This window comes from Lissotriton helveticus, chromosome 3_1, assembly GCF_964261635.1.
Source record: "Lissotriton helveticus chromosome 3_1, aLisHel1.1, whole genome shotgun sequence".
Lineage (NCBI taxonomy): Eukaryota > Metazoa > Chordata > Amphibia > Caudata > Salamandridae > Lissotriton > Lissotriton helveticus.
In genome coordinates this window covers 980,856,619-980,869,466 of record NC_136061.1, presented here as the reverse complement: position 1 = coordinate 980,869,466, position 12,848 = coordinate 980,856,619, and the positions used below count along the sequence as shown (strand labels likewise).

Sequence of the window (12,848 nt, the reverse complement as noted above, 5' to 3'; positions counted from 1 at the left end):
CCCATCTGTTGCCATAGAGAGGGTGCCAGAGTCTGAGAGAGGCAGGGGTTTGTCATTATTTCCTCATCTGCATATAAGACAAGTCCCCAGGCCTATTCTGGGTCTTCAACCCCTGAATGCGGAATAGCAAATTGCTTGGATTGGCTCAGATTCTATCTGGTCTTGATCTGTGTGGTATCTTTGATTTTGCAGGATGCATATTTTTGCATATGCATTTTGGTTTGTATGATGTCCGGTGCTCATCTTCAGAGGTCGGTAGTTTGTTTTCCTGTACCTTGATAACTAGCTGCTGAAGGCGGGTTAGGTTTAGTTGATCTTGGATCACCTACGGACAACAGCCCAACTTTTGGTATTTTGGGCTTCACCATGAACAAACTGAAGTTCCACCTGGTTCCTTCGCAGAGGCTCCCATTCATTTGGGCAATCCTTGACACACTGGAGTTCAGGACATTTACACCACAGCAGCAGGTCCAGGATGTTCTGGCTGTGATTACGATATTTCAGGCTCAGTTCTGGGTCACCATGATAATTCCTGTGAGGCTCCTTTGCCTCTTATCTTCATGCCTTCTCTTTGTCGACAATGCCAGGTCGCCCATGTGTGCCCTGCAATGGAAAATGAATGCCCAGTGGTCCCAGCATCATACAAGCTTTTCCGACAATCAGTGCTCTGGGAAGGTAACTTGAGATCTGCAGTGGTGGCATCCACAATTTGTCTAAGGCAGGCGTCTCTCCCTTTCCCACTTGGAGCTGGTGGTGGTAACCAATGTCACTGCTAGGATTTGAGGGGAGTTCAGAGGAGTCCGATCCCCAGTGAAGGGATGGCTTAGCGTCTTCTGGCAGGAATGAAAAATGAGACTCCTATAAGCCTTTCAGGCTACCACCTCTCCTGCAGTGAGTTCGGAAGAACTGGAACGATCATTCCCAAGTCATCCCAGTCGCCTTGGATTGGGCCAGGAGAGTGGCGTACCCGAAACACTTGGTAATGAGCTTTTTATTCCTCCTATCAGGCTACCACGGTGTGAGGACCTTCTGCGTCATCAATAGATTAGGTCCTCCACCCAAATCTACACAGTCTACACCTCCATGTGTGGAGATAAAACGGCTGTTAAATGACTGTGTATGAATTGTCACCTGAAGCGGTTGATGTCATTCTCACCACCACACGTCCCTTCACAAAAATACCTATGCTGGGTACGCTGGCAGATTTGTGGCTTGGTGCGGACCTGAGACACTCACCCTTTACAGATTTTTGTCGGGCAGACTGTCTGTTGAATTCACTAATTGTGATGAGATGTATTAAAGGTTTGCCACAGATTTACTCCCAAGCAGTTGATGGTGCCATAGGGGGACCTTAACTTGGTTTCTACTGTCTTCATGTGTATGCCCTTGAAGCCAATGTATAGCTGCTTGCTGCATCTCCCGACTCCAAACTGTCTTCCTCATTGTGATCATGTCAGTTTGTTGCCTGAGGAGAAACTCACACTGCACTCCCCTACATCATGTTTGTTCTGGAAAAATTGCTGCTGAGGACTTGGGCAGCCTTTCTACCAAAGTTACGTTGTCCAATCCGTCTCTCTGCAAGTGATCTTTGCTCCCCCTCCTTAAACGAAGAGGAGTGGATACATCCGTTGGCTCCTAAAAAAGCTTCAAACTTTTACATAGATCTTATCAAGTAGCATCGTATGAACAACCAGCTAATTGTGGAATTCTCTGCAGCGAAGAAAACAAAAGCTGTACAGAAGAATACCTTTTTCCGGTGGATAGTTCTCTCCAGTAAGATCTGCTACTCATTGGCCTAGAATCAGGGGGCTTCCACTGTGTTGATGCAAGGGGTGCCTGCCCTTGACAAATGCTAGACTGTGACGTGGGCATCAGCAGTCCATAGAATCTCAAACCACTACTGGCTTGACAGCCATGTTCGGCAAGAAGGACATGTTACCTGCTTGGTTATGCAAGACTTTTTGGTCTGAGCCCACTCCTCAGCTCTTCCACCTTGAGTAAAGTGCTGTGTTGGTATCTATTCCAAGGTGAGGAATGTACAATTGGAAGTATCTGTCAGAAGAGCAAATTATTTGCACTCTAATTATTTTTCTGATGGATTCTGTATCAAACTGCAGATGCCTCGCTGCCTTCCCACCACCTCATTCGGAGGACTGGCTAAGATCTAAAAAAAAGTCCAGAGTTACCTTTCAGCACACTGTGACGATCAATGGCTCGCATTCTTCATCTGAGGGGTGCTTATAGGTGGCTCTGCTACGTGACCCCAAAGGTTGTATGGAGCCAGCGCGGAGTTGTACGGTGCGACCAAGTAGTGTGCAGGACCTCTGCTTTGGAAAAATGTCTGGATCCAATCTGGTGCTTGGGGGGTACTAAGGTGAGATATCTGCGTTACATAAGTATACATCCTAAAGTATAATTTCCTTTCTGTTACACAACAAGCTGCTGGTCCTGTGATTCCTTCCCCCTCCCCTTGTAACCCCTAGTTCCATTACACAAGCAGCTTTTGAGAACATGTTGATGGAAACATGCCAAAGTTTACATTAGTAACCTATCATCCACAAAGTAGCTTTTTTCGATCAATTAACCAGATAAATGTAATAAATCCATTCATCCTTCCTAAGTAAGCAAACTAGGTAAGTGAGACTGTTTGCATCTCATGCCCTCCCTTAATCAGTTCTTTCTCCACAGCAACCTGCTCCTGTACATGTAACAATTAATTTGTAACAACTAAGTTAGTCCTCCAGTTTTACGGCTTAAGTTTTTTGCAATTATATGTATAGGGCAAGACGTGTGTACTTGGCGCTTTCTAGTATGTTAGGATGAATGCATTTCTTTAGGTTGTTAGTTTTATTTTCTCTTGTGTTGCAGTTGAGTTGTTGGAGTATAAGCTCCAGCAGGAAACTTCCATCACAGGTGACTTACACACTTCTCTGAGCCGTGAACAAGAGCGAGCCTCTGAGCTTCGGAAACATCTTGGGGAGGAACAAGAAGGTGCATTCCAACTCAAGTCTGATCTGGCTGAGAGCAAGCAAGAAGTGGGGCGGCTGTTGCTGTCCCAGCAGGATCTTCAGACTGTGATCTCCAGGCTCAGGTATTGACTGGTAATCGTCTTTGTACTTCTGCCATAATAGTCTAGGAAAGTGGCGTTTACTCTGAAGCTCTAACACAATTCATGGATTTCATTGATATATATATATATATATATATATATATATATATATATATATATATATATATATATATATATATATATATATATATATATATATATATATATATATATATATATATATATATATATATATACACACACACACACACACACACACACACACCACGGCTGAACAAGGGAGTGATCCTGAAATGCGTTGAGTGTAAATCTTGCCAGACCCGAGTGCTTAATAAATTGAGGTTTGCTGCACTAAACTCTTTGGTGTCGGTGACTGCTGTTTTTCGAAAAAAGGAGAACAGCCGTGGTGTATTTGTAAGAGGCTGCCTGCCTCGTCGCGGACCGCCCTCCACAAGTGGCTGGGAGAGGCGCTACGAGCGATTCAGCTAGTATTTTGGATTGATATATATATATATATATTGATATATATATATATATATATTACGCTCCATGGGGTTGGCGTCTACGAGTGGATCCCCGTCCTCACCTATACATAAACCAAGCTGCTGCTCGCGTGCTACTCAAAGGTGGACACCTTCGAGCATTGATATATATATATATATATATATATATATATATATATATATATATATATATATACACACACCAACAGTTCCCAAAACTTGCTCAAGATAGGGACACAGACTCCTATTCGGTGCGTGCTTTCTTTATTATTCTTTAAAACAGACGCTTCGGCATGGTGGCATGACTCGTTTCGCCCAGCAGGTGGGCTTGTTCACATGTGGAGACTAGCAACTCCCAGAGTTTTTAAATACCTTTCTCTACCACCCATTGCGTCACGTGATAGGGTGAACATAAAAGAAATACTTCCAATGTGAAATACATAAAGTTCAATCATTACATGATTCTACATTAGAGGAACACCATTGATGTACTGTTGGTATTTTAAAACTATTCGGATAAATCCCTGAATAAGTTAACAAATAAATAAGTACATGTATTTACATAGAAAAGTGCTTGGTATCGCAACATGACTAAGAAATAATGAAGAGGTACTGGTACAAATACCAAGACAATCAAGAGTACGTTGTCTTTAACATGTAATTTGGTTTTAGGCATATTCAATTATAGACAAAAATTACATCTTTGTCATAGTCAATGAATCACCAAATTGTGAAAATTCAAAACCTTAAACTCGTTTTCTTATTCATTAAATTGATTCAAACCATGTTTCCTTTGTAGGGTGTAATATTCCTCTATGTCCTAAGTGTGGAACTACACTGAAAGTACTTATAAGTGCTGTATAGAGTGATTAAAGTGCTTAAAAGATACATAAATAACTAATCACAATTAAATGTCTTGTGATTGTTGTGATCAAGTATGTGAATTAGATTGACTTGATCACCCAATTTGTTGGGAATATAAAATATGATATTAAAATTAAACATAAATGAAAAAAATGAACAAATAGAGTTGCAGACTGCTGATAGTAGTTGCCATAAAAAAGAGGACTCCATGCAAGTCATCATAAATATACTGAAATTGAAAATATGTTCAGCTTTTAGTGATAAATTCCGGAGGTTTAGGATTGCTTATCTGAGTGAGAATTCCCGAAATTCAAGTAGTTTCCTGCTGCCATGTAACGTACAAAGGATTGGGGGACTTGGAGACATAATAGCTTCTAATGCGGGTACATAAGCCTGGATCAAAATGTATATAGAAGTGTAACTAAATGGATGGCCATTATTCCTATGAGTACTAATATTGCATGACTGGTGTGTAAACATCTACTCTTTCTAGTTAAATAAATATATAAATACACATATAAATATCATAGTATGAAATAAATGTAAAACTAATTATGACAGTATCCAAATAAAATAATATTTTCCTATCACCTGTAATAACTCATGTAAACATAGAAATCCTGTAAACTAATATTCCTTGACTGGTGTAAACAATCACTCAATCCGTCTGCATTCATAGATATATAAATATTTTAGTATAGAGAAAATGTAAAAACTCGTCATAGGGTATAGTTAAATTACGTTGTTTTCATATACATTTTTTAAAAAAGGAAACAGACTAGTTCCGCATATCTAGTGAAGCAACGTTGTCTACAAAAAATTGTACAGTTCCTCCCCATTGTTCAATCCATTCGGAGTACCGGTGTTTAATTCTAAAATGAACTTGGATTACAACTGTCTAAGGACTTTTTCTCTATTTCCTCCACTTCTCATTGGTGGTACAGCTGCTATGTATAATCATGGGGATGGGGGAGGCAGAGTTAGAATCCTTTCAGTCTCCGTAGTTAACTTTTATAATCAGAAGGGGGAAAGGATCACTTGTCCTGCTTAAACCTTGGGTTCACAAGTCGAGGAACTGGTATCTCCCAACAAATATGACCCTCATACACGTGTATGTTGGTAATTTCTCTTCAGCGGTATATACTGTGTCCCCGCTTTTTTACACGTGCGTGCGTAATCATCGAGTCATTTTTTTGTATTGTGCACCCTCCACCAGGAGGTTTTGCCTTAGGTTTAAGGCAGTAGTGATCGTGGAAAGTGGGGGGTCTAGTGGTGGTGTCATTATAAAAAGTCCGGACAGCCAGACAGAGGCAATTTAATAAGTCTGGATTCGGACTATGAATAAAAAGTTTGGTGCACTCTTTGAATTGGTAAGGGATTCAAGTGCACTTAGTATATAGGGTTTAAAAAGAGGTCAACATGTTTCAGCCTTTGGTAGTCAGAGGATCTATAGGCTTTCGTCAGGACCAATGGGGGTGAATAAATAGTGAATAAAAAATTTTTGTGAGAAGAATAAAGGGTTATTGACCTGATTCTTAGTGGATTAAGGTTTCATTGTACCTGCAAAATAGAGAACATACACACAAACAGCAACAAACAGGGAGATGGGGTATGGGAAAACACATAATTATGTACAATAGTACCCTTATATTTGTAAGGAACTAGAAAATGGCAATACTTTTCATCATACTCATTTCAGGCGTCAACTCTTCCTTTGTCGTACTTCGGTGGGCAGAAAAGAATTGACTAATACTGTATTGAAGTGCCCATAGTTCTAACATTATACTCTCTCTGTGCATGGTCTATGGTGAGGTACGTTATATTATGTGGCCGCTTTGTGGTTGCATGTACACTGCAGACATTCCATGCTCACTTTAACAAATATTTCGAGCGTGTGGTTTTTTACGTGCTACAATGAACTTATCACATGCTCGTGTGACCAATAGTTGTCCGTGGGTCATAATTTGGTGATTAGGTGATGCGTGACTAGAGTAGTACCAAGTACGCTATGTGCGCTTTCATTTCCAATGCGTACCTTATTATGTCGGAAAAATTGCTTCCTCGGGGATTTAGGCTGATCGAGAGAGGCCTTACTAGAGGGGTATTAAAGGAAAGGTATTACAGGGCGCGGTCTTGTACTTGCGGTTTGTCTTGTACTCGGCGCGCTTGGGTTCCCGTGTTACCTTAGTGCCTTCTTACTCGGTCCTGGCAGCATGTGCTGACTCTGCCTGTCATCGCCCGGAACTACAGTGTGGTGTAGTTCCGGGTGGATTTGTACTCAGTGGCGGTGGCGATGGAAGAAATACTTCTCGATCGCTCTATGATGGCAGTTAATGCTATTTCAGTTAGATTCAAAATAAAATGATGCCGAATAAATTGAATATTTTGTTCGTTGGTGGCAAATTGGGATTGTAATATTGTAAACTTTATTTTGGCGAAGTGTATGTACCAATTTGTAGAAGGATCAGGATTCAGAAGAAATACTTCACAATCCGTCTCTGATGGCAATTAATACTGTTGCTAGTTATATTCATTTGCCAAAATAAAATTAATGCTCAAATTAGTAATTTAATTCGTAGGGGGAAAAAAAAAGAAAAGGGAATTGTAATATTGTAAACTTAATTTATTGTGATTGTTCTGGAAAAGTGTATGCACCACTGGATGCAGCAGTTTGTTGCTTAGCAGATGGTCCCGGATTCACGCATTATGGAAAGAGCAATTTTTATAATTTCAAGGTATGCTGAGGTGGGCGTGGAGATTACTACGCCTTGCGGAGAGCGCAATGGTTTAGTTGTTGCTCTCATAGGTCACTGATCTACAATGTAAGCAGGGTTATTAGGCCACTTAAATTCCGCACTTGAGGTAAAGTGTTACAAACGGGCTTGGAATATTGAATCATCTGTTAAGGGACAACCAAGGAACAGAATCGTTAAGACCCTGGGTGTCTGTTTTGAGCCTATGGACCCAACGTTGTTCCTTCTCAAACAGTATATTGGCTGCGTTTCTGTCTACTGTATCTAGGCTTTCTAGGATTACCCAATGCAGGTCATTGGATGTATGTTGTTTTTCTTTGTAATGCGATGACATCTTTGTCGTGCTTTTCTTGCAATTAATATTGCTCCTGTGTTCGCAGAGTCTCTGTTTGGCTTTACGGCACGTCATCCCAATATACCTCATATTGCAAGGGCATGTGATCATATATACAACGTGGCTAGTGTTGCAGTTGGTGTGTTTTTTCAGTTTCCATACAAAGTCTGGAAGTAACTGCAGTTCTTTCGTTGGTTCTGTGGTCGCACAAACTGCGCAGGTACCGCAAGGATAGTGTCCAGTAATTGGAGGGTTATTCCATAGGCCTGGTTGTTGTTTCTTCTTCTTCGGTTGTGGTCTTGTGTGGACCAGTAGGTCTTTTATATTGCTGCTCCTTTTGTTCGCAAATCTTGGTTTTGACCAGGTCAAGGTGTTCGATGTTATAATCTTCCAGCTGCGGTTGATTATTTTCTTCACATGATTTGTTATTGGGCTATAGGTTGTGACACACGTAGTTCTGTCATCAGTCTGTTTTGGGCGACTTTCAAGTAGAGATTCTCTGGGTTGATTTCTGGCTCGTTTTGCACAGGAGTTGATTATTCTTTTAGGGTAATCTCTAGCCGTTAGTTTTTCACAGAGATCAGTTGCTTGGACTTTGTAGTCTTTTATGGAGCTACAGTTTCTCCTCAGTCGTAAGAACTGACTGTACGGAAGGTTTTCTCTCAAAGGGCGGGGGTGAAAACTGTTAAAAGATAGCAGACTGTTTTTGGCAGTAGGCTTGAAGAATGTTCTTGTTTGTAAGGTGTTTCCCTCAGCGAAGATGGTAATGTCTAAGAAGTCAAGACTCTGCGCATTGGATGTGAATGTAAAGTTAAGGCATTCGTCCTGATTATTCAACCACCTATGGAAATCTGTTAGTGATGCATTGTCTCCTTTCCAGATTAAAAAGATATCGTCGATATATCTCTTCCAGAAGAGTATATGACGAGAGAAGGGGTTGTTTACATTATGGATGTAAGTCTGTTCGAAGGTGCTTACATACAGACCCGCCACGCTGGGAGCAAAGGTACTACCCATAGATGTACCATGTTGCTGGAGATAGAGGGTATCTTTGTATTGGAATTTTTTTTCCATAAGGGCCAGTCTGCAACATTCCAGTACGAAGTGTCTTGGAGTTCGATGGGGCCAATCGGTGTTCTGTAGCATATTGATCAAGTCTCGTGTGTCTTTAAGGTAGGTAGGCGTGGTTTGGACCAATGGTCTCAAGTACTGGTCTGCAAATTGAAAAGACACACGAGACTTGATCAATATGCTACAGAACTTCGAGTACTCAGAGAGCAGTATGCTCTTAGTAGGGTTAGACGTCGAGAGCCTCTACACAAGCCTTCCACAACAGAAAACCTTAGAGACTCTCGAATCAATATTGTTTAACACCGATTGGCCCCATCGAACTCCAAGACACTTCGTACTGGAATGCTGCAGACTGGCCCTTATGGAAAAAAAATTCCAATACAAAGATACCCTCTATCTCCAGCAACATGGTACATCTATGGGTAGTACCTTTGCTCCCAGCGTGGCGGGTCTGTATGTAAGCACCTTCGAACAGACTTACATCCATAATGTAAACAACCCCTTCTCTCGTCATATACTCTTCTGGAAGAGATATATCGACGATATCTTTTTAATCTGGAAAGGAGACAATGCATCACTAACAGATTTCCATAGGTGGTTGAATAATCAGGACGAATGCCTTAACTTTACATTCACATCCAATGCGCAGAGTCTTGACTTCTTAGACATTACCATCTTCGCTGAGGGAAACACCTTACAAACAAGAACATTCTTCAAGCCTACTGCCAAAAACAGTCTGCTATCTTTTAACAGTTTTCACCCCCGCCCTTTGAGAGAAAACCTTCCGTACAGTCAGTTCTTACGACTGAGGAGAAACTGTAGCTCCATAAAAGACTACAAAGTCCAAGCAACTGATCTCTGTGAAAAACTAACGGCTAGAGATTACCCTAAAAGAATAATCAACTCCTGTGCAAAACGAGCCAGAAATCAACCCAGAGAATCTCTACTTGAAAGTCGCCCAAAACAGACTGATGACAGAACTACGTGTGTCACAACCTATAGCCCAATAACAAATCATGTGAAGAAAATAATCAACCGCAACTGGAAGATTATAACATCGAACACCTTGACCTGGTCAAAACCAAGATTTGCGAACAAAAGGAGCAGCAATATAAAAGACCTACTCGTCCACACAAGACCACCACCGAAGAAGAAGAAACAACAACCAGGCCTATGGAATAACCCTCCAATTACTGGACACTATCCTTGCGGTACCTGCGTAGTTTGTGCGACCACAGAACCAACGAAAGAACTGCAGTTACTTCCAGACTTTGTATGGAAACTGAAAAAACACACCAACTGCAACACTAGCCACGTTGTATATATGATCACATGCCCTTGCAATATGAGGTATATTGGGATGACGTGCCGTAAAGCCAAACAGAGACTCTGCGAACACAGGAGCAATATTAATTGCAAGAAAAGCACGACAAAGATGTCATCGCATTACAAAGAAAAACAACATACATCCAATGACCTGCATTGGGTAATCCTAGAAAGCCTAGATACAGTAGACAGAAACGCAGCCAATATACTGTTTGAGAAGGAACAACGTTGGGTCCATAGGCTCAAAACAGACACCCAGGGTCTTAACGATTCTGTTCCTTGGTTGTCCCTTAACAGATGATTCAATATTCCAAGCCCGTTTGTAACACTTTACCTCAAGTGCGGAATTTAAGTGGCCTAATAACCCTGCTTACATTGTAGATCAGTGACCTATGAGAGCAACAACTAAACCATTGCGCTCTCCGCAAGGCGTAGTAATCTCCACGCCCACCTCAGCATACCTTGAAATTATAAAAATTGCTCTTTCCATAATGCGTGAATCCTGGACCATCTGCTAAGCAACAAACTGCTGCATCCAGTGGTACATACACTTTTCCAGAACAAGCACAATAAATTAAGTTTACAATATTACAATTCCCTTTTCTTTTTTTTTTCCCCCTACGAATTAAATTACTAATTTGAGCATTAATTTTATTTTGGCAAATGAATATAACTAGCAACAGTATTAATTGCCATCAGAGACCGATTGTGAAGTATTTCTTCTGAATCCTGATCCTTCTACAAATTGGTACATACACTTCGCCAAAATAAAGTTTACAATATTACAATCCCAATTTGCCACCAACGAACAAAATATTCAATTTATTCGGCATCATTTTATTTTGAATCTAACTGAAATAGCATTAACTGCCATCATAGAGCGATCGAGAAGTATTTCTTCCATCGCCACCGCCACTGAGTACAAATCCACCCGGAACTACACCACACTGTAGTTCCGGGCGATGACAGGCAGAGTCAGCACATGCTGCCAGGACCGAGTAAGAAGGCACTAAGGTAACGCGGGAACCCAAGCGCGCCGAGTACAAGACAAACCGCAAGTACAAGACCGCGCCCTGTAATACCTTTCCTTTAATACCCCTCTAGTAAGGCCTCTCTCGATCAGCCTAAATCCCAGAGGAAGCAATTTTTCCGACATAATAAGGTACGCATTGGAAATGAAAGCGCACATAGCGTACTTGGTACTACTCTAGTCACGCATCACCTAATCACCAAATTATGACCCACGGACAACTATTGGTCACACGAGCATGTGATAAGTTCATTGTAGCACGTAAAAAACCACACGCTCGAAATATTTGTTAAAGTGAGCATGGAATGTCTGCAGTGTACATGCAACCACAAAGCGGCCACATATTATAACGTACCTCACCATAGACCACGCACAGAGAGAGTATAATGTTAGAACTATGGGCACCTCAATACAGTATTAGTCAATTCTTTTCTGCCCACCGAAGTATGACAAAGGAAGAGTTGACGCCTGAAATGAGTATGATGAAAAGTATTGCCATTTTCTAGTTCCTTACAAATATAAGGGTACTATTGTACATAATTATGTGTTTTCCCATACCCCATCTCCCTGTTTGTTGCTGTTTGTGTGTATGTTCTCTATTTTGCAGGTACAATGAAACCTTAATCCACGAAGAATCAGGTCAATAACCCTTTATTCTTCTCACAAAAAATTTTTATTCACTATTTATTCACCCCCATTGGTCCTGACGAAAGCCTATAGATCCTCTGACTACCAAAGGCTGAAACATGTTGACCTCTTTTTAAACCCTATATACTAAGTGCACTTGAATCCCTTACCAATTCAAAGAGTGCACCAAACTTTGTATTCATAGTCCGAATCCAGACTTATTAAATTGCCTCTGTCTGGCTGTCCGGACTTTTTATAACGACACCACCACTAGACCCCCCACTTTCCACGATCACTACTGCCTTAAACCTAAGGCAAAACCTCCTGGTGGAGGGTGCACAATACAAAAAATGACTCGATGATTACGCACGCACGTGTAAAAAAGCGGGGACACAGTATATACCGCTGAAGAGAAATTACCAACATACACGTGTATGAGGGTCATATTTGTTGGGAGATACCAGTTCCTCGACTTGTGAACCCAAGGTTTAAGCAGGACAAGTGGTACAGCTGCTATGACATAGTATTTCAGATCTTCCAGTCTATTCCTGTGTACCGCCTTAAAGTGTCTGGCCACTGGGTAATTCATGTCAGAGTTGACTCGCTCTCAGCTGCTGTAAAATACGTACATGCACCTGAAGTTTGGTACTTCCTACGTATTGTAAGTTGCAAGTGCAACCCAACACGTAGACCGCATACTCCGTCCGGCAGGTGTATCTTGCCTTGATGTGGTTGATAGATGCCCCAAATACGGTAGAGTACTGGGTGGTGTTTATTCCAAATTTGCACCTTAATAAAACTGTTACGGGGTGCTAACCACATTGTGCCTGGATGACTAACTGGATGGTCAATTCAGTACTGGGCTTGACTACGGCGTTGTACATGGATTGAGGCTTTCTGAATGTCAGTGCTGGGGGGGTCGGGAATAACTGGCTCAAAATTGTGTCAGTTTGAATTATTGGCCAGTGTTTATTTATGATGGTCCTAATCTTTTTGGGTTGACTACTGTATGTAGTAATGAATCTCATAGTTGGTTTCTGAGTTTTTTAAGACGCGTGTCCTCTTTTCTTGAAACCTGATTTCTTGGAGCAAATTAGTAAATCATTTCTGGACTTGGATCTAACTTTGGACAATGCGATGTTAATGACCTGATCACTGTATTCCCTGGCTAGGAATCTGAGTCTGCTTTACTTGACATATTCTTCAAAGGATGGTCGGTGCTGCAGATTCTTCGTAGCCTTAGGAATTCCCCATATGGGATACTTCTTAT

General features: G+C 41.3%; 1 protein-coding gene across 6 annotated transcripts in view; it reads left to right on the top strand.

Moving 5' to 3' along the window:
- The window catches only part of PCNT (pericentrin), a 1,333,356-nt gene that overhangs the window by 928,188 nt on the left and 392,320 nt on the right, over nt 1-12,848 (top strand). For all 6 annotated transcript variants that reach the window (XM_078681435.1, XM_078681433.1, XM_078681434.1 and 3 more), the window contains one exon: nt 2,869-3,091. In XM_078681435.1, coding sequence (XP_078537561.1) covers nt 2,869-3,091 — 223 coding nt within the window. The remainder of the gene's footprint in view (nt 1-2,868; nt 3,092-12,848) is intronic.